Source organism: Spinacia oleracea, chromosome 3 (assembly GCF_020520425.1).
Source record: "Spinacia oleracea cultivar Varoflay chromosome 3, BTI_SOV_V1, whole genome shotgun sequence".
NCBI lineage: Eukaryota > Viridiplantae > Streptophyta > Magnoliopsida > Caryophyllales > Amaranthaceae > Spinacia > Spinacia oleracea.
The window spans coordinates 53,002,932-53,030,073 of record NC_079489.1 but is presented as its reverse complement, the minus strand read 5'-3'; the positions used below and the strand labels follow the sequence as shown (position 1 = coordinate 53,030,073).

Genomic DNA, 27,142 nt, shown 5'->3' with positions numbered 1-27,142 from the left:
GCGTTTTGTGAAATCTGGGCCTTGGGCTACATTTCCGGCGCCCAAGGCTGGGCGTTAATTATTTAGGCGCCCAGCTATGGGCGCTGAAAGTCCTTTCCTGACGAATTTTGACTTTCGGATTTCTTAACGCGTTTCCGAATGGGATCAGGATGTCACTTGATGTGTTCAGCTATATATAGGGGCTAGATACGTCCCTATTTTCCATCACTCTCAATTTCCTTCTTTCTTTGCTGCGTTTTAGTTACCCCTTGCTTTCGTCATGTCGATTCCTACTTTCTCACTCCAACGGGCTGTTAGGCGTTGGGTACGGGCCCTTACTCCTACAGAAAAGGCCTTGTTGAAAGAATACCACTTAGAGGCACTTTTAGGCTTACAACAAATTAACATTGACTATAATTTTCTGCACGCAGCCCTAAGCTTTTGGGATTCCGATCATCATGTTTTTGTCTTTCGGGGCAACGAAATATGTCCTTTGCCAGATGAATTTGCTGCGATCCTTGGTTATCCTACTAATGCTACCCCTGCCACTCCTGACACTATTGAAGAGAGTAAAACAACCATAGGGGCTTTCCTAGGACTAGATGCTAACATGCTTGCTGAGATTGTTGTAGGTGATGAGGTTAATTTGGCAAAACTTATAAAACACCACTTTAGGCCTAGTAAGAATATGACCGAACATAAATTGAATGTTCAAGCCCTTGTATTTTGCTTGTTGAATCATTTTTTGCTGTCGAATAACAATGGTGAGTTCGGTGACATAAGGTTGATCCCCTTGATTAACCAGATGGAAAGTTGCTATTCTATTATGCCGTTGGTTGTTGCCGAGACTTTGCTGAGTGCGGATGAGCTAAAGAAGGATGCCAAATCTGAATATTTTAAGGGAAGCCCCTTATTACTGCAGGTAATCGATTTTTTTGCGCACGTATACGTTTTTTGCATATATATTTTTTATTCGTCCTGCCTTGGGGCTGAGTTTCAGCGCCCAGGGCTGGGCGCTAGAATTATCGGCGCCTGGTCCTGGGCGTTGAAACTGCGCCCCAGGAACCGTTTTCTTTTTATTATGTTTTTTGATCGTACCCGTTTTTTGCAGATTTGGCTCGTGGAACGGCTTAGGCTCTTGGAAGCTCCTGCCGATCCTAAACATTATCGCCCTATAGCCTTGGGTAACCGAAAATATTTGCACCGAGGCCAGGACGAGGCCGAATGGGCCTCCTTTTTTACTCATGGCATCTGTTCTATTAAGTGGGTGGTACCATGGTGGGGTTTGACTACTATGACGGGGGGTTCTGATGTATCGGTTTATGTTTCTTTGTTGGGGTTATCTCGGCCCACTTATATTTTCCCTTACCGAGTCATGCGTCAATACGGTTTAAGGCAGACTATCCCCCTTTCTGATACGGTACCACCTAAAGTAGCGGCCTTTTCACAAGCACGGGTCCTAGCGTGGGCTAAGTATTATGATGGTCTCCCGCGTTGGGCCGTAGCTACAAATGGCTTTGTGGGTCTTTCTGAAAACTACTAGTTGTGGATGAGCTCCGATGATAAAGCTGTGAGGACCGAGGCTCGAAATGGGGAGCCGGCTGAGCTTTTGATACCTCGTATTCGTGTTAAGTATGAGGGTCCTGATTCTGCCAAACCTCGTACCCATGGTATTAAGACTGTGAAAGCTCGTCCTGATCGAAAGCGAAAGGAAGTTCCTCCCCGTTCCATTTCCAGGCCTAAAAAGATGCCTAACATGAAGGGGTCTGCTGTTGTTAAAAGAAATGAAAGCTCTTGCGGAGATCGTCGCCGGAACAATGTATGGGTTAGGAAGGCTCAGCCGCCTGTAGAGACAGTGACTATTCTAGTTGATGATAATAATCCTTCTCCCACCATTGTCTGTGCCCTTGAGGCTGAGCGGGCTATAACTGAGAATGTTTCTGAAGCCTTGGCATCTTTGGAAGTTAGTGTCCAGGAGCCGGTTCTTATGGAGATTGATATAGGGGCAGCGCAGAAGACTGTGGGGGTGGATCCTGCGAACATTGCCCTCTACAAGACTTTATTTGATGATCCGGAAGAACTAGAGTAGTGTAGTTCTTGCTAGGGTGTGGGTGCCCTTTATTTATTTCAGTTGTGTTTGTTTTTTCATTTCTTAGCACTTTGTTTTCCTTCTTATTATTTTTTAATAAAGGCGTATTTTATTTTTCATTTTTTGTTTCTCCCCTTTTATTTTTATTTTTATATGTCTAACACTTTTTGCACATTTTATATATGTTTTTTTTATTGGACCGAATCCTTGGTAAGGATTGCCTACGTATCTTGTCAGAATCGGGTCGCGCGTAGTTCTAGCTAGAATAAATTCTAAGATGCCGGATTTTGATCGTTATGCCCTGAGATGGAAGCATATTACTTAACGGTCAAATGAGTGAAGTATTATCAATATTTTCGTCTGCCGTTTTTTGTTTGCCGTAAGTCGCGTAAAAAATGAAATTCGACTACTTTTGTATGGCTATATTTTTTTGGTGAGCCTATTTGGATACGTGCTGTACCCCCCAAGTGTTCGTTATTTTTCCGTTATGTGCGGATAAAATGACGAGCACTTCTAAAAAAATTTAGGCAGACAAAGAGTTTCAACGCCCAGGCTGGGGCGTCAAAGATTTCGGCGCCCAGCCCTGGGCGTTGAAAATGATTTGGGCGGTCAATTTTGACGCTTTGCTTCACGTGTTCTTGCATTTCTCTCTTTTTTTTTGTTTTAGTGCTTTGATTTTTGCTCGTATTTAAAATCAATTTTGAGGCTACTTCGGAGACTTTTTTGACTGTTAGCGTGAGATGCATTTTTGTTCGGATTTTTTTTCTATTCGTGACTCGAAACAGTTTTTTCTTGAGCAACCTTTGTATTGTTTGAATTTGATTTCCTTTTGATTTCTTTGGGTTGCGTGGGTTAGACCCTCATGTTTTGGTAATATGATAATGTGGTTCTCTTTTGGGGTTTGATGAATTTCAATGTCACGATTCAAGACCGAGTGGGCCTTGTTTTATTGGGCCTAGAGTGGGCCGCCTCTTTGCAAGTACGTTTGGTGCTCTTTTAGTGTTAGAAATAAAGTTTTTTAGGAGGAATATTACGCCTTTATTAATTTGGAAAGTAAGGAAAACACACTGAAATAAACTTAACCTATATTCTAAGGGGTCTTAGGACCATCTAAAGTCTTTATTATTTTTCTACCAATCTAAAGAACTACTAGGCGCTTTTTATTAAGGTGCTCTATGTGGCTCAAGCCTTGGGTTTAGTCTCGTAAAACTTCGGTCCTTCACCGGTACTCATCTTGAATTCTATTCCTTTTACATTGACCCACTGATATGTCTTCACCCATCCGTTCTCGATTCTTCTAGTGTTGATGCAGAAGCGATTAACCGGGTTGGATCGAAACCTTCATCTTGTAAATCTAGGGTAATCATCACAGTCTCATCCTCCACAGGCCTCGATTCGTTAAACAATGTCCATAAAGCTTGGTTGTCCAATATTTCAGCTGTTTTAGTCTTGGTGAGGTGGGGTGCCTCATCCAAGGTGTGGCAGTCATGGGAAACTTCAAATCTGGGCCAAGTTTCAGTAAAGAGGTCCTGGCCCGATTCTTGAGACAGGTAGATATCTTCAGCATCATCATCCCACACACCGCATACTTCTCTCTCGATTCGATCCATAGGAACCACAACGAGTGGTGCACCTTGAGGTGTAATGTACACCGTAGGGTCGAAGTTCTCATTTTCTGGTAGGTCGAGAGAGATGTGACAAGAGTCGAGTGGGCTCTTGTTGTTGTTGGGTTTGCCAACGTTGGGGAGAGGTTTTATTTCCTCTATCATATCCTGGATCGTGTTTTTTAGGTTCCAGTAGTTTTCGGTGTCATGCCCATTTCCTTGATGGAACTTGCAATAAGTACCTTCGACCCAATATTTGCTCTTGACAGGAGGGTCACGGGTGGGGCCTATAGGTCTCAACTTTCCTTGATTGGTTAGTCTTTCGAAGGCTTGTACCAAAGTCGACCCGAGTGGGGCAAACTTTCGATTTTGGGTCCACCTTCCCGGGCTCCTTCGGGTTACAGCATGGACCTTTTGGGCTTGGGGCCCCTGCGGTAGGTGCTACTCTTGTATGCAGGTTTGCGTTGTACTGTTTTTGTGGGGTCATCCTCGATCTTTATTCCCATATCATAAACCCTCTTGAAGGTATCACGGCTCAAGTATCTAAGATGTTGTTTGTAAGTTGGGTCCAGATTGTCAATGAATTTTTGGGCTAATTCGGTTTCAGGAGGCCAAATGACCAGTAATGCAAAATGTTTGACTTGCGCAGCCGCTAAGGATTCGTTTTCCATTTTTAGTTGGTTCACGAGCAGGGTCATTTGGGTTATTTGGTTCTGTAGCTCTTCTATAGACATGTTTGAGGGTGCGAATCGAGTTTGGGGGAGCGGAGATCCTTGAAATGGGGAATGACGGACGGAGCTTGGAGTCACTAAACCTGGTGTTGGAGATATATCTTCGAGACGTACTAACCTTTGATTTCCCGATCGGCACCAAGTGGCAGGACCAGTCCTATGCATAAGATAAGCTAAAGTTTAGGCCCCAAAGTTTCAAGCATTACTTAGTCTAGACTTTGACTCTCTCTATTGGTTTTTCGCTCTTTCTTTTGTTGGTACACTTTTTAGTTCTTTCTTTTGGTCATTCTTTTGGATTTTCGAAACACTTGCCCGTGTGACATTCATAATTATTAGCATGTTCGGTTTTGGTGCCGAGCATTGTCGTCGTAGGAGGCCTAACAACGACGCAAAGAGTTATTCTTTTTTATGAGTCGCTTTTAGAATCGAGTGCTTTTCGTACGCCCTCGCAGCAATTTTTTACGAACGTTTTTTTTTTGCTACGTATGTTTTTCTTATGCGCGGGCACCGAGGCTGCTGTGCCTGACCAAAAGGACAGGCAGCAACTTCAGCGCCCAGCGTAGGGCGTGAGATATTCTGGCGCCCAGCCAGGGGCGTTGAAAATGCGTCCCTGGCTGGTTCTCGTTTTCTGTTTGCGTCTACTTTTGTTTATGCGACTTCGATTTTGCGTGCTTGCCTAATAACGTCCTTTACGCATTGTGCAGCGTTTGTGGGATTCGTTACAGGCCATCCCGAGCGTCGCTTATTTTTGTGGCGATCGTTTGGGTTTGCGGAACACGTATTTCGGTATAACTCTTTGGCAAATTAGTTTATGAATGTTTGGGCAATTTTTAAGGTCGTTGGTTTTTCTAGGATAGTTTGTCATACGCAATCATATATTTCGCTACACATAACTAACATTCCATCATGAGGCAATAATAATATGTCATGTAGTTTATGATAGGCTTCTATGGGTAGTTATTTGCGCCTGGCTTGGTACCGCTTCTATCGTAGATCCAACACATGCCCCGGTCGAGGTAGTGTCTTCAACAGACGAATTTCGCCCAAGAGGCCATCCCGCAAGTGCAAGCCAAGGGGGCATGCAGCAGAGAGGGACCTAGTGGGCGAGCGATTGGGTTTGGGACGAGTGTACTACTAGCGAAAGTGCCGAGTGGACAACATTCGAAGCGTATGCACCCCCCGATTGGCGATGGGTATCCTTAGTCCAAACTCCCTGAGGGAGCCAAGATTCATTATGCGGTTCTGCCCGTTCACATTAATATGCTGATTTTCAGGTCGTCCCAACTTGATGGGGAAATAAACGCGGGGTTGGATCGTTTCACCCTTCGGCTATTTTGATTACCTACAAGCACGAGTATTTCCTTCACTTTCCCAGTGGAGTCGCCACTGTGAGGGGGTCGAAAAAGCGCGAGGCTAATGCGTGACCTCGTCCCTCGTGGGTGTGACGCTTCTTTTTGTCCAATCAAGTGTAATTGGATTTCCTGTGAGTTTACACCCAATTGACTAGTAATATAGGAGTCGCCATTCAGTTTTTAACGACAATGAGAAAAACTGACAAAACCCGGTTATCATGACATAAAGGGAGTGCAATTCTGTTTGACCACGACGGCCGTAGGTTCCCTTGTGATCCCTGGTGGTGGGGATCGCTCAACGTACACCCGCAGGGTAGAGATTGAGGGTTCGGGGGACTGTAACTACCGAGAGGAGTACTCGCTCTTCGATAACTCCAGAGGCAGGATATCCTTACTAGCTCAGCATAAATAATTGAAGGGACATGCGTTAACTATTAAACTAATCTGAGTTGATTTTAATAATATGCAACATGTAGTACTAGATCGAACGCGATTATCTGATTTAGATTGTTTTAAGGGACCTAGCATGATAATCCAATTTCCCAAAAATATCATATTTATTAAGCGTGATCGAACAATCAGATTTTAGTTAGTTTAACAGTTCATAAAAAGGCGAGGAAAGCAATTAAACCATGGAAAAGGGACACATTACGACGCACCCTTGAGAGGTGCGTCACGGTTCTCAGAAAACTAACCACTTTGACTTTTCTATTTCTCCTTTTATTTAACGAATCTCAAATTATGGGACAGGATACGTTCTGTTCGATTTATGGATCGATTGCGACAGAACGCGTGATCAGTTTTGTAGCGTGAGGCTTAGGCTTAGGGGTTTAGAGTCAATACTCAGAATATAATTGTGTGTTGTGTCCTCTTCACGTCGGCTTTAGGGGTCTATTTATAGGAAAGAGTGGCATAGAAAGATAGATTTTCAGGAATTTGAATACGAAACGGATTAGGAAGAGAATCCGTCCTAGGTATTTTCGGCGCCCAGCTCTGGGCGTCAAAGATTTCGGCGCCCAGGGCTGGGCGTTGAAAAATAGGGTCTGGCAGAATTCTTTGTCAGATTCGGATTCCTAGAATCCGGAGTGTTTGAGACTTAATCGAGTCTTTTAGTGCGTATTAATTTTATGATGGAATGCATCTGGGCCCGTTACGAACTCTAGGCTCGTTAGGATTTTAATTAATACGTGACTCTTATTTTCGAATCATATTAGGAATAGGATTCTCTCATAATCTCTATCTCATTTAGGATTTATGTTGGAGTGCAACACCTAATTCTGACAGGTTTCTATCTTTTATGACTTGCCACTTTTAACAACCACCCATTACGACAGTTACTATTTTTAGCAGGTTTCCATAAATAGCAGGTTTCTATAAATGGCAGGTTTCGGGTGAAATGAAAAGGGGAATTGAGATTTGTTATTTTATAGGAGATGCGTTGTCAAGTGGATATTTACGTTCTCATCATCGAACCTTCCCTTTCGGGAATGGGGACAAAAGTAGGTGTCTACACAAACACACACACTTTATGGGGATACGGAATACAGATACTGAATGGGGATACGGTAAACACACACTTATTGGGCAATAGGTGTAGGGGGTGCAGCGGCTGGATCGATAGGGGGGCAGCGGCGGCTGGTGCAACGACATCCTCGAAAAGGGGGGCAGCTGCATGCGGTGCCGTGACATCCTCGACAGGGGGTGAAGCAACAGAGGGTGCAGCGGGAATTTCTCCAGTAGATCCAACGCCATCTTTGGCAGCAGGTCCCGCCCCATCTTCGGTAGCAGGTCCATCACCATCTTCACCAGCAGGTCCAGCGCCGTCTTCGTCTTCAGGCACTACATTAAATCGTCCACCCATAGCGTAATAGAAATATATAAAATATCCATTCTTAATATCCAAATTAAGAATGAACTATTGCCATCCAAGTCCGATAACCACGTTCCCATTGGAACGCCACAAATGCACGTGCCACCTCCTTGCTGTATGTGCCATTCGTAGGAACCCATGATCCATGTTTCTACGAACAATGTCACGCACCGTATAACTGAAGTTGGGCGTTATATGCTATTAAAACACGTAAAACATTGTTAATTTCCATCACAAACAACAGTACCATATAAAAAAAATTACATGGAAATAATTGCATAATCACAAGCAAAGTTAGGGGAAACTTTAGCATACCACTGTCTCTCTATTTCTCTCACTGTCAAAGAACAGAATAAAATGCTTGAAATTGAACAACGCCATTGTTGCCGCTTGTTCTTTACAGGATGAAATCGTTTATACGTTTGAGTTTCTTATATAGAAGTCAGAAAACGGTTTCAACCGCTTACAAAAAAGGTTACTTCAAAAACCAACCAACTTAAACATGGCAGTTATCAAATAAAAACATTGAGAAAAATAGTAACTACCCCTCAGAAAATAAAACCGTGCCCCTCAGGAAATACATACATGGTTGTTCAAAAAAGACGGAACTATAATCCATTAACACATCGCCAAATGTTTACATATAAATAATGCATCGTTGGCACCATATCAGAGTGTGGTAATAGCCAGGTTTTACACAACATGAAGGTAATTTCCATAACTTTTCTTGGCACCTACCAAGTAAAATAAGTGTAGGTACCCCATGAATGACTCGAGAAGTTAATTTCGGATAAGGTACCCCACTAGTTAACAACAAAATTATTCCTAAAATATGTTTGGTGATATGAAAATACAGGTATCATTTTAAGTTATTTGATTCGTCGGAGTTCATAACTTTGACAAAAATCACTTCGTTCCCGATATAACTACAGATTGACCAAGTTTTCACCACCCATGCTTGAAACTTTGGAAAGTTGACTGGTTTTATGAGTGACTTTATCGAAATGGGAAAGTTACAATTTGAAATGCCAACCAAAAGGTAATTCAATCAAACTGCATTCTTTCCAGTATTACGCAAAAATATTCGAACATAACATCCTAAATTCTAATCACTAATGGAACTATTATCGTAAGAATACTCGAACAACACCTTAATTCTACTTGAATAAAACCACTAATGCAACTACAATGACTACAAACATGAAGAAACCAATGAATAGTAACATATGATCTGCTCCCCCTTTCCTATTCATGAACCTCATTTTCGGGTACCTCAACTCTTCAATCTCTTTGTTCATAGCATTCATCTCGATTTTCATAAACCTTTTTTCCAACAAGAGCTGGTTAATGACATCCCTCTGCCATGTAGTGTTATCAAAATCTAGCCACCAGAAATACGTGCATCTCCTTGTTTCCGTTTCTCGATCATAGTACTTGCAAGCAATGAATTTTCTACCTGAATTGTCATGACTCCAAGCAGTTAGCCTTGAAACAGGAGCTCCACAATAACAATAATCATGTGGTCTATCAACCTGCAACAATTAATTGATCTTTAAACCCCAGATTAAGAATCCCCCAAATTTTATAAACTTACTCTAATTTAAGATTTTCAAAAAATACCTGCTTCACTACGCGAACCATGCTGATAACAGGGGAAATTGCCGAATTTTGTTAGCTAAGGAATTTTAATTGGAAAATTCGAAGACAACTTGATTAAATTTGTGGAATTTGACGAATTTGTTTTTGAGCTAGGTTTGTTAATGGAAGAACAATTTAAATAGAGGTAGACGGAAGGAAAACAAGAGAAAAAGCTCTTAGAACCCTATGACGTGGGCTCCACAAACAGAATATGTAAACTGGTCTTGATTTGACGGAACCGTTGGATGCCTGGTTGGTACCATGTCAACGTTTGGTAATGGCCAGGGACACACAGTATAATGTTAATAACCTAGGGATGCAGGGTGATTACCTTCTACTTAACATGATGACTACCAAGAATGAAAAGTGTTCATAAATAACGTATATATTTCAAGATGTATTATCACATAAAGGAATTAAAGATCTGAAACCAAATATTTTGAAACCTTGGTCAGTATCAAATATTCCTTTGGTCATTTCCATATATAATGGAAGCAATATGTTGGCTAACTAAAAATCGGACATCTAAATATATTAAACAAAATATTTTTCAATAATGGTCATTACCATTGACTATCTTGGTACGAACCAGTTCAAAATGATGTGTATTGATTAGTTCTTAGACCATATTAAATTGAACATTGTCTTTCTCGCCGCTTGTTCTTTACGTGATAAAATCTTTTATAAGTTTGGTTTCTTATATAGAATTCAGGGAAAAACGGTTTCAACTGCTTAAAAAAATAAATTACTTCACAAACCATTTTTGATAGAAGTATACAACCATTGGAAAAAGATTAACTGCACCTAAGCAGCTTAAACCGTGTTCATATGTAACTCACCCTCTGGAAATTTAAACATGGGTGTTCAAAATATAACTACCTATATTAGGTACCATATCTAAGAGTGGTAGTTACTAGATACATTCAATAAAGAAGATATAGAAGTGTTAATGAATCGGCGAGGAAGTGCATTATAATAGACCTATGATACCAAACGGTAATTACCTTCCACTTTTGTTGGTCACGACCAAGAAAAAGAATTTTTAATGAATCGGCGAGGAAGTGAATTTCGGAAAAAGAACCCACTAACTAACTAGGTAACATTTCAAATTATTTGGGTTGTGTACAAACTTACTAATGAGTATGAGTGACTTTACCACAATTGTTGAAATTTATTTGTCTCTTCATTTACTCCGTGTTTATTAATCAAGCTTTGATTGTTTGCGATTTATGAGTGACTTTACCGGGATGGGGAAGTTATCATTTGAAATGATAAAGAAAAGGTAAGACAATACTTATATATTTCATAAAAGAAGGACTAACACAAAAATAAAGCATACGAGGTACCAGTTCCAAGAGTGGTAATCTCCAGGAATACAGAACATAATGTTAATAGTCTTGCGGATGCATATTGATAATTAACAAAACATATATTGGACAGTACCTAAAATAAAGAAGTGTTCATGAATCAGTGATGAACTGAAATTTCGTCTAACGTTGCCACTAACCAACAACAACACAATTCCTTTTTGATATATCTACTTAAGATAAAAGACAAGAATGGCAAAAAATAGCCACGAAAAAACAAGTGCCATTGAAAAATTCTTCTCGTTCCTAGCACAGTTCATTAGCTCAATTCGTGTTTGGCATAGCTCGTTCTTCATTTCTTGAACATCCTCCTCCAAATTCTCCTTCTTCAGTTGCAGCTTCTTTACTTTTTCTTCCAAAAGATTATTTTCCATCTCAAATCAACTATGATTTTGTCCTTCTCCAAGATCTGCAAGGTCTGATATTCACGCTCTTCAATACCACCATTATTTGGAATCCACTCGAAAAAACCGCAGTCGTCCCGCTGTGAATGTGAAAAAGAAATTACAATGTCATACTAGGTCGGTATGTAATTATAAAAAAAGGTACATCAACCTATTTACCTAGAATAAAATTACAGGCCATTTAGAACAATCAAGAAATTTGCACCCAGAGTTTGGCCCTTTCTTTGCAACCCGGACGACTGCATCTATGTTATGCTCACACTTGATCTGTGAATTCGATATCCCCCTGACGTTTGAAGAACAACCCGATCCTAAAGAATTAGGGTTCACCCATGCCATACTCTTTGTTTTATCTAAGTTTGTGAAAATAAAGAATTTTGAGAAACAGAGGAAGCGAATGAAGCAGAGGGCCGGCATATTTAATAGAACTTGGTGGGTGGGGTTATTCAAAGAAAGCATTAATTCGCCAACTAACACTGCCACATTAGAACTATATTTATTATTGAAGGTGCTTGGTAATAACCAAATCCTTCAGTGGTAACCACCACAAAACCATTAACATGTACTCCCTCCGTTCCAAAATGTTTGTTACGTATTCCTTTAATAGTGTTTCAAAATGTTTGTTACATGAGGAATCTTTCTATTTATAAAGTTGTTTCTAATTGGTCTAACTTTTCAACATAATAAATTTCATTTACAATTTCCGAGTAAAACTGCCGTTGGTTTCTTTGACCCAACTTCTACCATCACTTATTTTAACCCTATAATGCTTCATCCTCTCTCTCCTCACATTCATCTCTTCCTCTTGTAAACATCGAAGAGCAAGAACACTCCCCTTCTCTCTCTTCAATATCTGCGTATTTCTATACGAGTTTTTGAGAAATTTTTATAGTTTCATGGTCTAAACATCATCCCGATCAAAAGCTCTCAAGCAATTTCGAGAAATTTCAACTTTCTCTCTCTACATTCAACTTCTCTCTCCTCTCAAATTGTCAGATCTGGTAAGTTTTCTTATGTTTATGTTTTCTTATTTTTGTTTTGTGAATAATTTTGTTTGTATTGTCGAAATATGGAGTAAAATTACTGATTAATTTTAGATATGGAGTAAAATTACCGATTAATTTTTGTTTTCCTGTCGAAATACGGATTGTTCAAACCAAATCTTATCTTCATACGGCATATAATACATTGATGCTAAAGGAAGACAATCTAGATTATCTTTGAAATACTACAGATTTAGATATGACATCGATAGATTTACACATTAGTTTAAGGTTATGGAGAATAGTGATCTTTTAATGGTGAACTAAGAATAAAAAGACATCTTATCAATTGATTCGTAAAGGTGGACACAAATATGTGAAACCAACAATTGATAAATCACGTTACTTTTGGAGAAAATGTGAAAGGGGCTCAACTCAAGTATTTATCAAGGTCATGAAATGCAAAAAAGTCCCACTTGTTGTTTTATCATTACAAATGCATATAGTTATACATAAGGTAAGAACAGGATGTACATATCTATTGAGTTTTGATGTTTTGTTATTTTTTGTTTTGTAGGATGGAAAATCTCGATCCTGATGTTGTTTTTGCTGATAGTGGTGACGGAAAGTCCCCATCTCAATCTGAATCGTATGAGTGCTCGGATCGCTATTGTGACATTCCGAAAACTTGCAATGGGAATCACTCCTATAGCAACGAGGCTAAAAGGTGGCGTGCTCGTAAAACACCTTGGCATTATTGGAATGGTGAATATGCAACCACCTCTGATTCAAAGACCCGTTCCGACTCCGTAAAAGAGTGTGACGAAGTTGTCAATCAACCTCTGAAGTCCCCTCTGAAGTCCCCTATGAAGTCCCCCCTGAAGTCCCCTCTGAAGTCCCCTGCTCCTACTCCGCCTCCTAAGTCTCCTGCCCCTGCTCCTCCTGGTCCTGATGTTGATGACGGCTACGACTGTGATGATTTTGGTGATGATGGTTCTCCGGGTGCTGGTGTTGATGGATATATTAGTGATGGTTGTCAATCACAGAGCTAAGTCCCCTGAACTTACTCTGTATTTTATTTTATTTAACTGAAACAAAAAATTGGGCAATGATTATGGAGATTAATGTTGGTTATTATGAGTAGTATTCGAATTTATGGATATTATTATTTTGAATGTGATGGAATTTTATTTGCTTTTGTTAGTTGATGTCCCCTGTATACTTGTTGGATTGTTGGATAGATATCCTCTGTGTGTTGTTGATTGTCTCCTTGATTGTGTGTTGTTGATTGTCCCATATGTGTTTGATTTATTTTCTGATTCTAATGTCCCATGTTGGTGGTCTATTGAGGCTCTTTTTAAGTTTGGCATGCTTGAATATGAATTGAATTTGTTGATGTATGAGGACAATTGAGATTTTAAGTCACTTATTTCTGTTTTTTTTATCGATGATGAAATTCTCTATTCTGAAAATTTAATTTCAATGTCCCTGCATGTCGTGCCATTAAGCCACCGGTTTTTAACTGATTTGAGGCTTTTTCTGAGTATGATATGTTTGGGTAGGAATTGGATTTTGTGATGTATGGGGACAACTGAGATTTTAAGTCACTTCTTTCTGTTATTTATCGATGATGAAATTCTCTATTCTGAAAATTTAATTTCAATGTCTCTGCATGTCGTGCCATTAAGCCACCGGTTTTTAACTGATTTGAGGCTTTTTCTGAGTATGACATGTTTGAGTAGGAATTGAATTTGGTGATGTATGGGGACAACTGAGATTTTAAGTCATTTCTTTCTGTTTTTAATCAACGAATAAATGTTTTCTTTTAAAATAAAACTTGTTCATTTCAACTTCATCTTTCATTACATTCTCAAAAACTAGCACTCCCATTACAATTTATCATTCCAAAACTAACACTTCCACAACATTTTTCACTCATAAACTAACACTTCTATTACATTTCCCTCAATAACTAACACTGCCATCATAACTTTTCATTCAAAAACTTTTAAAATTCCCATCACATATTCCTATTTGCATTAGATGTACCCTCTCCAAATGGAATTGGCACTCTAAATTCTGCCTCACTTGCATCTATTATCCTCTGTGCATTTTCTTGTTGAGTTGCTGCATTCCCATTTAGTTGGTCATAATATGCGTGAATGTGATCCCAACATTCCCTGACTGCCCAACTAGGAGCCTCCACTCGAGTTCTGAGATTACCTTCTCTTTCCAGCCTTTCTTTGTTAACATGAGGCAATACGTAGCAATTTGAGCCCTTTACCTTTAGAATTTCATTCATAACATTTTGTTACGACTGCCAAACATTGCCTAGAGTTTTGTGGTCTAGCTCATTAAATGCATCATCTACTGCTTTTAATAACATGTCAACATCATTTGGCATCTTCTTATGCATCGACGACTGAATACTCCGGAAAAATCCAAGGTCCAAAATGTTCAAATCCGGGCTGTTTGGTGGCTGCTGATATAGAATAAATGTGAACCCATCTTGAGTTTATGCTTCTGCCATTCTGGATCATCATCTGTTATGTGAGCCCTTGCATTGTCTTGTTGTATGTATATGGTTTTTGGCCCATTAATTGGCCACTTTTCCTTTATTGCTGGAATTATTTGATGAATCAACAAGTCACGTGTTACATTTTGGTTGACTGATTCCACCACTTTTGTGAGAATTGTCCCCTTTGGCCTATACTTGGATGATCTTTTTGCTGCCTCCTTATAAGTGAATGGAAATGTACCTATTTTCCCATCAAATAGGCATTCCCCTGCATTGTTGTAAACCGGCCTCGCCACAACTGTTGTGAACATTACTTTGGGCACATCTTTGCTTGTTGGTGCTGCTCTAGATTGTGGTATCTCTCCATTAGCTAAGTAATATCTCTCTGATTTTTTAGTTAGAAAGAACCACTTCTCATCCAAATGCACAAAATCAAACATCGGATAGCAATGTGTTTTTGTTAAGGGGGTTTCACCCTCAAGCAAATGAAGCACCCACTCAAGCCTCTTAATTTTAGTTGACTCACTCAGCCCGGGGTGTAATGGATCCCCTCTCTTTATCATCCTCCAGATTGTTGTACTGCGTAAATCGAGCATTTCCGCTAGATCTCTAATGCATGTTCGTTTACCCATTGCCAATGATTTAATTCTGTCTAATGGTGCTTGGATTCTTTTTCTACCACATTTATGTAAACGGTGATAAACCTCATAATCTTGCCCAGATTGTCTCTGCCTCAATGCCCTATTCCACAGGCGACTAATTGTTTGTCTTGTTGTATTAAATGTGTCAGCAACAAGATTAATAGAATTTGGTATGAGCTTACCTGCAACTTTTCTTTCCAAGAGCCAAATGAGTATCTTGAGCCGTTCCGGATTGCTGAGCCTGCGTTCCCTGGGATGACTCCCTTGTTGGGCTGCTGCATTTGCTGCTGCATTTGCTGCTGTATTTGTGTGAGCCTGTCCATCTTGATGATGATTTTGACCTTGAGTATCTTGAGCTGGTATGTATTGTTCCTCCTCTGGTTGCCACAAACCCCAAAGATCCTGGTCTGATTCAATCGGCTCTGTATTCAGATCAATTTGTGCTTCTACTGGGTCTGTGTTCAGATCGAATCGTGCTTCAACTGGTTGTGTGTTCAGATCGATTTGTGCTTGAACGTTACCTTGTTGATCTGGAAATATGTCCCCAATCAACATATCTCCAACGTCTTCATCATCATCAGATTCAATGGCAATGAACCAGCCATCATCCATGTCTGAAGGAAAATACGCAGGCGATGATGCTCTCCACTTAATTGTTTTTTCCACTGTATAATTTTTCTGTAAGTTGTCTTATGAGAATTTCTGAATTGGAGTTTTTTTTTTGGCAGTACTGAAATACTCCATTTAGTTTGGTTTTTATAGATGAGGATGCAACCAAAAGTCACATTATGACAAGTTAGCAATCTGTGTGATTTGTAATTATTGGTTCATTTTGATAATACAAAAATCTCATTGGTTGTTTCAAGGATTAGTGGATTGAGGTATTTTTTTTTTTTCAATAAAAGATGAAATCAGATTTGCACTATATTCAAGGAGAGTAATAAGTGTTAGAATTTGGAAAGATAAAATCAGATTTATTTATGGAATCTAGAACAATTTAAAAAAAGAATCTTAAATACACGTTAATAAACGTGCAAAAATCCAAACGTAACAAACACTTTGGAAGGGAGGGAGTACTTGGCTTCTATTAAATTTATAAGCAAGTTACTTTGTTTACATTGTTTCCAAATCATACAAGGACGTTCCTTTCCAAAAGGTATCATTAATCTAACTATGGATCCAAAATGTATCAGTTTAACTATCATTCTAAAATGGTTACAGTATGACATGCTACGTTGCTGTCCAAAATATACATGTACGTTCAACTTTTCCTACTCGCTGAAACCGAAAACTGGAAATTACTTGAAAACTTCAGAAGACAATCGTTTGACAATGGCGCGATCATTGAAATTACTTGAAACGAGCTTGGCCAAACATTTTAGTCGTTTCACCCGCATCTCGGCTGTCTGCAATTTGGTTAAATTGTACACCGATCAATGGAAACGCAGTTCGGACTTTTTTGGTTACAGTGTTTCATATAGTTAAAATTTCCAAGGAACAATATCGTAAAAAGAGTTGTTACCGTATAGGATATGTTTGGTAAATTATCAACGTTTCCAGCTTCGATATACTTGATTACATACGTGCCACAATCATGTCTGAACAAACAAACATTAAATTATCAATCATCATCAACTAAATGATTAGTGTGAGAATATTAAATAAGATACGACTAGTGTGACATATGAAAATCATAATTCATACCCGTTCGGTTGGATCTTGCATTGAGGTTTATGATAAGCAAAGTGTTGAACATCTTGAAAAAGTGCATTCAACCTATAATTCTTAAATATTTCTGACGCCTTCCTCATCTATTAGAATATAGCATTGATTTGTTAGCAATTTTACTAGAGTATTGATTTGTTCATGGACCAACATGTAGGTTGGTAAGTTCCTAAATTATCCCTGGTACTCATTAAAGAAACAATTTCAATTGTTCTAAACGACTACAGGAAAATGTAAACAAGGCAAAATTTATTTCTTACTGACCAGATCTAATGCGAGAGTGAATGGTGAACTCTAAACACCAATGGAATCCATAATCCACACCTCTTTATCATGTATTTTGATGACCAACAAAAACCAATGCTCACTTGATTCATTTTCAAAATCATATGCAGGAATGTACACCTACAATCACCAAACAAACAAAATTATTACAATAACTAGTTACAATTTAAGGAACGACATTAAACAATTGTACAAACCGTGCTAATCAGACTCAAATCATCAGGTAGATATGAAGCGGTACGTTCCCAAGAATGTTGAACTAAGTTTTCGTTAGCCACATACACGTTACGTACATCATTTTTCAGAACAACCGCCTATAAGAAACGTTTGGTTTGTTGGTCAAAAGAACTCACACCTAAATAAAATGACCCAAATATAGTATTCTTAATACATTATTTACAGGTTTTACTACCTGGAATAAAGTCGGAAAAATAAACTTCGTATTCCCTTCATGCATTGCGCGACGTTCCAGATCATACAAGTACATGTCAATAAACTGCAATTAAAAAATTGTGTTAACAAACAATTTGATACTATTAGATTATTCAACGCAAATAATAATACGTACGTGGACTTTAACTCTTGAGTCTGGGTACACAACATGTGATTCTCCAAATGTGAGGTACATTGGGTAACCTGGGGGCATGTATGCATGGTAGCCGATGTTCTCTCGAGCTATATGTTGGCATATTTGTCTTTCCAATGGAGTTAGGGAACTCAAGCAGTCTAGGTAGATAGGACTTGGGCCTTCCGCTGATATGTTGGTGTGATCACTTGTATGAAGAACCTGATACACCTGCTTCATTTGTTGCAGAGTTTGAATGGGAGTTGATGCTTCATGCACATCATTGTTGTTGTCCTAACCAAAGCGTATAAAAAGAAACTATTAAATAAAAACCACATTCTCTAGGTGATGGCCAAGTATGTTCACGGTAATTACCATATCTTCATCTCTCAAATCTACCTGGGGTGATGAGAATACTTCGCTAAGTTGTGCCCCATCCTGGACAGCTAAAAAAGAAGCACATCCAATGGCCAAACAGTGTTCCTTATCTATTAGGTGGTGATCAAAATTACAAGAAAAAAACATGATTCCTACAACGTTTATTGTGAAAATAAAACAGGGATATACCTCATCTCTAGGCTTAATAACAGCATGACTTTTTGGTGGTCTTTCCCTCTTTGGTTTTTCTAGAGGTAGACCTCTCTTCGTAACTGCAGAACTTTTGGGTGGTCTGCCCCTCTTTGGTTTTTCTGGAGGTAGCGTTCCATAATGACTTCATTTTCTCCTAATCTCTCCGAATCAACATTAGTCTCCTCTTCCTGTTCTCCCGCACATATAAAACGACCAAGATTCGGTTCGCTTTTACATTAATCAAATGCCAACAATGTAATTCATAGAGGACGCTTGGTAATATCCACCTCATAATTGGATGGCATATAAATATTCAGTGATGGCCAATACCCTTTTATAACTACGAAAGATGAACATAGTGCACGAGTAAGTTACCAGTTGTTTATCTTTGTTACCACGGCGAGTTCCTCTTCTTTTTGTAATTTTTCTCTCTGGATGATTAGCATCGTACGTTATGCCGCCTGTATTGTCAGGACTCTTCTTAGTTGGAGCCTTCTCGGTTGTTTTCTTTTCCACCGGACTCGTCACATGATCTTTTTTCTTTTATTGACCACATCAAGAATTGGGAATTCCATTAAAGTGTCCATCCCATCAGGGAACTGGGATGTCGTGAAGCGAATATCTCTAATGTTGATTGTTGGACCATCATCATCATCCGGGTCTACTCCCGTTTTCATCCGTGTCAATAATCAATTTCCTTTTCACAGAATTCCCGACTGGAGTTAAGAACGGAGAATGTACTCGATTACCCTTTAGGCTATTATCATTGATAGAGAATGGGGAATTCGGAGAACATCCTCGATTACCCTTTAGGCTGTCGTCGTTGATAAAGAATGGGAAATTCGGAGAACATCCTCGATTACCATCCCCTTTTTTCATCGACTTAATTATGAGGTCCTTCACTTGATTCAATGTATAATCCAAGTTTCCAACCCTCCAATTGAGTTGATTCACATGGTTTTCTATAACACTCATTCACTATTCAAGCAACCATGACATAAGTGAGGAGAAAAATAATAAGCAATTATCCAAACCCATAAACAAATGAAAGACTTTTGTAATTCTAAATTAAATCTACTTACATCTAAAACAATTTCAAGGGAACCTTTTCCATTTGTATCTTATATCCCTTCGGACATGACCAACACTGTAGTTCGCCGTTACTAACCTGTATTTGGGAAGTAACCCGGATACCTCCGCCTACATTTACAAAGAAACAAGGACTCATAATCATGATAAATTCTACAAATTATAAATTAATGTACAATTCATTTAGGGTTTAGTGCCCAATTCACCTGAGAATGGGCTTTAATTGAAATTAAAGAGAGACGAAATTAGGTTTTAGAAGACTAGAATTTAGGATTTTAATGTACAATTCTGGGAGTGGGTTGAAGAGCGCGAAATTAGGTTTAAGAAGAATAGAATTTAGGGTTTGAATGTATAATTCTAGGAGAAAGCAAGAAAGTGTAGGGGAGAAAGCGGAAAACAGAGAAGAAGGGTTTCACTGTTGGGAGAAAAAAAAGGGGAAATTACGGACACGTTGCAGTAAATCATCATTTTTAATTGTGTTTGGGTACTCTCCTTGAATGATGTTGGTAGTTTCCGTAATACCTTAAGAGAGGTAGCTACCAACAACGTTTACGGATACTGTGAGGGGGTCGTAAAAGCGCGAGGCTAATGCGTGACCTCGTCCCTCGTGGGTGTGACGATTCTTTTTATTCAATCAAGTGCAATTGGATTTCCTGTGAGTTTACACCCAATTGACTAGTAATATAGGAGTCGCCATTCAGTTTTTAACGACAATGAGAAAAACTGACAAAACCCGGTTATCGTGACATAAAGGGAGTGCAATTATGTTTGACCACGACGGCCGTAGGTTCCCTTGTGATCCCTGGTGTGGGGATCTCTCAACATACACCCGCAAGGTAGAGATTGAGGGTTCGGGGGACTGTAACTACCGAGAGGAGTACTTCGCTCGTCGGTAACTCCAGAGGCAGGATATCCTTACTAGCTCAGCATAAATAATTGAAGGGACATGCGTTAACTATTAAACTAATATGAGTTGGTTTTAGCAATATGCAACATATAATACTAGATCGATCGCGATTATCTGATTTAAATAGCATTAAGGGACCTAGCATGATAATCCAATTTCCCAAAGATATTATATTTGTTAGGCGTGATAGAACAATCAGATTTAGTTAGTTTAACAGTTCATAAAAAGGGCGAGGAAAGCAGTTAAAGCATCGAAAAGGGACACATTACGACGCACCCTTGAGAGGTGCGTCACGGTTCTCAGAAAACTAACCACTTTGACTTTGCTATTTCTCCTTTTTATTTAACGAATCTCAATTATGGGACATGATACGTTCTGTTCGATTTATGGATCGATTGCGACAGAACGCGTGAACAGTTTCGCAACGTCGGGCTTAGGCTAAGGGTTGGAGTCAATACTCAGAATATAATTGTGTTGTGTGTGTTCTTTTCACGTCAAATTTAGGGCTGTATTTATAGGGAAGAGTTCGTGGAAAGATAGAATTGCAGAGTTCTAATCCATAAAGAATTAGGAAAAAACACGTACCCAGGTATTTTCAGCGCCCAGGCCTGGGCGCCGAAGATTTCGGCGCCCAGAGCCAGGCGTTGAAAATAGGGTCTGGGCTGTTTTCTTTAGTCAGATTCGGATTCCTGAAATCCGTAGAGTTTGAGACTTAATCGAGTCTTTTAGTGCGTATTAACCTTGCGACGGGATGCGTCTGGGCCCGTTACGAACTCTAGGCTCGTTAGGATTTTAATTAATACGTAACTCTTATTTCCGAATCATATTAGGAATAGGATTCTCGCAGTTTTCTATCTCATTTAGGATTTATGTTGGAGTGCAACACCTAATTCTGACAGGTTTCTATCTTTTATGACTTGCCACTTTTAGAAGCTACCCTTTACGACAGTTACTATTTTTAGCAGGTTTCCATAAATAGCAGGTTTCGGGTGAAATGAAAAGGGGAATTGAGATTCGTTTATTTTATAGGAGATGCGTTGTCAAGCGGAGATTTATGCTTTCATCATCGAACCTTCCCTTTCGGGAATGGGGACAAAAGTAGGTGTCTACAGTTAGCCCCCACTTTGACTGAGTCTTGGAGTAAGACGATGGTCAAAGTATTAGACGGAGTGCGTCGCACAAGCCATGGTGACCTGTTTTTGCGAGGGTCTCACGAGCCCACGAGTGATAACATTTGACTTAAGGGTCATCACTTTGAAGTGTCGACATATCCCTCACGTGTCATTGGGATTTGTCAACGGATAGTATAGAGTACTCCCTCACTTTGTCATTGGAAGTATCTAAAGAGGCGTTGGAACTCCCTCACTTTGTCATTGGGAGTAGCTACAGATGTTTTCGAAATCAAAGCTATAAAGTGTAATTGGGCCTGGCCAAGCCCAATCACGAGGTAAAAATATTTTTAAAGATTCTCATTTTCAGGGCTAGCTAAACGAGAAAACCCCCTTGTTTTTATGGGACGTAAAACGAAGGAAAATCCAGCACATCGCTCTATTTTGGAAAAACGGAAAACCAATCCTTTTAATTTTTGGAAAAGGGAAAACCAGAAAAAGTTATCGCTGCAGCGACTAAGGACCTGCGCGGTTAGTGGCGCAGACCCCGCCGGCTAAAGATGGCGAGCCTGTCCGCTAAGGATGGACACCCCGTCCGATAGAAGTGGACGAATCTGTTTTTGAATTTTGAAAATAAGGACCTACGCGGCTTGTGATGTAGACCCCGTCGGCTAAAGATGGCGAACCTGTCCGCTAAGGGTGGACACCCCGTCCGATAGAAGTGGACGAGTCTGTTTTTGAAATTTGAAAATAAGGACCTACGCGGTTTGTGACGTAGACCCCGCCGGCTGAAGATGGCGAACCTGTCCGCTAAGGGTGGACACCCCGTCCGATAGAAGTGGACGAATCTATTTTGAAATTTGTTTGTGCTTTTTGAAAATAAGGACCTACGTGGTTTGTGACGTAGACCCCGCCGGCTGAAGATGGCGAGCCTATTTTAAATTTGAAGACTTTATTTTTTCGAAAACTGAGGACCTGTGCGGCTAGTGACGCAGACCCCGCCCGCTGAAGGTGGGCGAGCCCTGTCCGCTAAGGGTGGACATCCCTGAATTTGTTTTTTCTTGATTTGGAACTCACGTGGTTCGTGACGCGATCTTGCCTGGTCGAGGTGGGCAAGTCTCTTTTTTTGTTCATTGTGATTTCTTTTGAGATTTTCTTTTTATTTATTTTTGTAGGAGCGAATTCTTCTGAGGGATGCTCGGATTTAGTTGCAACCTGAATGTGGGTTGACAATGTGTTTAGATGGACCATAGTCTCGTGGTCATCACCTTTTCATGGTTTTGCGCTAGTCTTTTTGGCTCAATTTTGCCACTACTTGGGTCCTTGATTAGGGGACTATGTATAAGTATCAACGGTGACCTTTGTCTCGAGGTCGTAATCCGGTTTTATATTTTGAGATTATCCAAACACGGGACTTCGTACAGCGTAGTCTGGGAATATTGTTTTTAACTTTGTATACTCTATATTTTCTTTCGAGCCCCCAAGCACTCTGGCTTTGGTGGTCATTTCTTGTCAAAGAGGTTCCTTGGGGATACGCATTTTGTAATGTCCTTGATCGTGTTTGGGATTGTGCTCGTAAGTGCGAGCGATCTTTGTAGTGGTGTGCTACTCTTGACAAAGTCGTGAGGCTCGACTTTCAGTAAAGAAATTGGCAACTTTCAAGTCAAATGAATATGGCAGGGCCCTATAGAAGTCAGAGAGGATCTGGGATCATTTTCGGCGCCCAAGCCTAGGCGTTAAAGATTTCGGCGCCCAGCGCTGGGCGCTGAAAATAATTCCTGGCGAGCTTTCTTGATGCCACAGTTGGCCTCTTGGAAGTTCTATGTATTCTCTTTTCTTTTGTTTTTTTCTTTATTTTTAGAACGTGATGATTTTCTTGAGAAGCCGTAGCCGATTGGTGGACTACGGTGCTTGTCGCTTTGGGGCGATTATTTTAAGGAACTGTTGCTCTTAAGGCGTGCAGTTATTGCAATAGTTGGGCGAGTCTATATGGCCCGAGGAACATACCTTGAGGCGTAAGACTTTGACCGCTCTTGTTGTTGTATATTTTCCTTTTTGAACGCGTTCGTGAATGTTCGATACTTAGAATGATGATATGTATGTGCGAACGAGCGTTCATAGAATGGCCGTTGTGTGCGGTCCATTAATCAGTTCGCTTGAATCAATTTTTTTTTTGAGCAATGACTGATTTTGAATAGTTTGCTTAGAAGCTTGATAGGGTTCAGGCCCATTCATGAAGTGGGCTCAAACATCGTACCCTTTCGATTGTTTAAACATTTGCTTCGAGATTTTTTATTTTGCTATAGTCGTTTCGTAGCTTGGAGCCCCCAAGTATGCATGTTGGGATGCTTCCTTTTGGCGTACGATTTTTGTAGGTTCTTTCGAGAAAGATGCCCTGGGGTTCCGCTCGTGTAGGTGCGAGCTATCCCTTCCGTGACAGGTAATATTTTGCTACCTTTAATCCTTAATGTAGAAGTCGTGTGGCTTGTATTTTGAATTTGGGCGATAAGTAGTCTTTGCCTCTTTTACACATACTCTTTGGTCGTGCCCGCATTAGTGCAGTATGCCTTACTCTCCTTTTTTAGACTTGTACTGTTGGATGTTTAAACTTTATGGTGCGACGTAGGCTTGTGTGGCCTAACGGCGTGTCTTAGAACATTCCTCCAGGTGTTGGGATATCATTATTATTTTTTGCATTGGAGTACTTCATCACGCCTTTTTCAGGTGCTCGAACAAGTGTAGCACCTTCTGCGTGGGTTTGCACGGCTTATTACTTCGTTCGGTGCGAGGATTCATAGGTGTTTCTTTCTTATTTTTATATCAGGGCAAAACATGGCTAGCAGAAAGATTCAGCGCCCAGGCTGGGGCGTTAAAGATATCGGCGCCCAGCTCTGGGCGCTTAAAATGATTTCTGGGTATATTTTGACAGTTCTTATCCTTGATTTTTTTCTTTCGCTTTTGCTTTGGAACGAGGTAGACTGTGTAATGGACGCTTGTAGGGCGAGCGTTATGTGCAGTAGTTTGATCGGAGTTTTGGTGACTCGCGATTTTCAGTTACCCTTGTTAGTGGGGTGACTTTATATATTCTAAGTAGTGCTTTAGAATTTGGGAGGGGTTGTAGCCATTCTAAGGTTCGTTTTACACGATTAAAGCTTAGGATTGAGCCCCTGTGACATATGTATAGCATTAGCGTCGAGAATTTGCGATGAAATCGTCATTTCGAGCATTTTTAGAGTGTTTTTCTCAAGCCCCCAATTGTAGCTACGGGATTGGCTTGGTGCTATAATGCTTTGCATACGTTTTTATGCATTCATGGTGACACGGATCATGAATAGTTTGAACCAGACTCGTTTAGTGCGAGGTACGTTCGAGTAGTAATTTGCTACTTCTCTTGTAAATGTCGTATTGTGCGACATTGCCATGGTCAAGGTAGTCACATGTTGAAGTGTGCCTTGACCAAAATCTAGGTGCCTTTCTTTACCCATAATCATATTTAGAAATATTTTTGACTCACTTGCAACATCAAGATATACACATACTTAGCTTAAACCAACGACACTTTATTATGTTCGAAAAAAGTCTTTGAAAATTATTTGAAAATTATTTAAAATCCGACTCCTACTGTGTACAATCCGAGGTGTCCTAAGTAGGTTGACTTATAGAAGGGTTCGTACAGGATTACATGAGTGAATCAAAATACTGTTACGATTTTTGGAATGCTGTCTAAGGATTTGCTGGAAGCCAGGGTGCAGGCGTCAAGATATACTTGTGCCCGTTCGGCATATGCTTTAGGCTTTCAGGGCCGTCTTTTCCAGAATTGCGGGAATATAAACCGTTTTCAAATGGACTTAGATTTACTTGGTGTATGTCTGTACAAAAGGTCAAGGTATACTTAGTTCTTTCCCTAGCTCTTCCATTTCAATTTTTTAGCCCCCAGTTGCTATTATGTCTTCCTATTAATGATGCTTTTAGATTTCGATTTTAGATGCCCGTGTCATATGTCTGAGTAGGGTGAGCCTTGGTTAAGTGCCAAGTCCTATTGACAATGTCTGATTTTTTTCAAAGGGGATTCGCAAACATTTGAATTACCATGAACGGGTGCCCTGAGTTCGAAGGAACGATGGGGCGATGCCATAGAACAATCCTCTTTATTGCAAGCTTACTGCCTTTACTACTCGTTGGCGATTATGACTGTGTCTAGTGGTGAAAGAAGGTCTTTAAGCGAATGACTATGTCTAGTGGTGAAAGAAAGTCTTTAAGTGAGTTAGTTCCCTTTAGGGAGGGTCAAGTCGAGTACTTTAGAGGTCATGGATGCTTGCGCTAGCCCCCATTCAATTGAGGCAAAGCGATCTTTTGAGTCTTGGCTAAGTGCTTAGGAGTGTGAGTGCTCCTTCTGGCAAGGGTACGTGCCCTTATTATTTTTCGATGTGTGCTCATTAATTTTGGAATTTTGATGACTTGAATTCTTCCTTTGACTTAAATTTTTCTTTCGACTTGGATTGCAAGTAATTAAATTTCAATAAGGGACTTTATTTCTTATTCTTGTTTTTCTATAGGCTTTAATATTTTTACAAATTGGTTGGACCGAATCATGGATTGCCTACGTATCCGCCTTAAATAGATTTAATTTGGAATCAGGTCTTGCGTAGTTCTTAGCCTAGAAAATGGTTTCTTAGAATGCTGATTTTAAACAAGTACGTTCGGAGGTGGAACCGTAATGTTTGAAATAGGTTGAGATAAATGAAGTTCATTATTATTTTAATCTGCTGCTTTGCCGTAAACCAAAAATTTGTTTTATATTTTTTTTGATTGAGTACATGTATTTTTTTGGTGGTACGTATATCTGAATACGTGTTGTACCCCCCCAAGTGTTCGTTATTGTTCCGTGTATGTGCGGATAAAATGACGAGCACTTCTGGACAAATTTTAGCAGCCAGAGAGATTCGGCGCCCAGGCAGGGGCGCTAAAGATTTCGGCCCCCAGCTCTGGGCGCTGAAAATGACTCCTGGGCGGATCTTTTTTGGTGCGCTAAATGCTTCTTTTTCTTTTTAGACGAACTTTTAAAGGCGCTTTGCAAAGTTTGCTTTTTTATTATTATATTTTTTTTGTTCTTTTCATTTGTCTTCCTTTTTTACTCGTGACTCAAGACGGTTTGAAAGATGGGTTGAATGAGATAGGATAATTTGTATAGGCATTGGTCAAGCATGAGGATCGTATCTGCTAGGACTCACAATTTGCAGCCTCAAGCTAGTGTCACGAGTTTACATCAATCAAGGCCAATGAGTAGTATGGGGACGGCTCAAGGGTATATCAACAGGATGTATCCACACAAGTTATATGGTCATTATGCTAATGGTGGTGTAAGAGCAGGTTTGGGCTTTGGAAATAATGGGTATGACGCACGTGGCAATGGCCGTGCGTGGTTTGCGGTTGACAATAAGTTCAAGAACAAGAGTCGAGGTAATGGTTTCTTGGGTTATGGCAATGAGAACATGAATGGGTTAGATGAGCTGAACAGGGGCCCCAGAGCGAAGGCGTCTAAGAACATAAGGATTGGAAAGGGTAGACATCGTAGAACTTTATGATTTGGATTGGTTGACTCAATTCTCTTCCTTCGTTTACTTGGGTAAATTTTGCACTTTGGGAGGTACGGGCTAAGTATTTCATGGCTCGCTCTTTTCGCTCTCCCTTTTCTCTTTCTATTTTTTCCTTTTTG

The 27,142-nt window shown here is 40.0% G+C and overlaps 1 protein-coding gene across 1 annotated transcript; it reads left to right on the top strand.

The window, feature by feature from the left end:
• Positions 1-11,765: 11,765 nt before the first annotated feature.
• LOC110804950 (chitin-binding lectin 1) lies at positions 11,766-16,041 on the top strand. The gene is made up of 2 exons (XM_056840315.1): positions 11,766-12,035; positions 12,595-16,041. The coding sequence occupies exon 2, from the start codon at positions 12,596-12,598 to the stop codon at positions 13,067-13,069; it is 474 nt and encodes a 157-aa protein (XP_056696293.1). The 5' UTR covers positions 11,766-12,035; position 12,595; the 3' UTR covers positions 13,070-16,041.
• Positions 16,042-27,142: the final 11,101 nt, after the last annotated feature.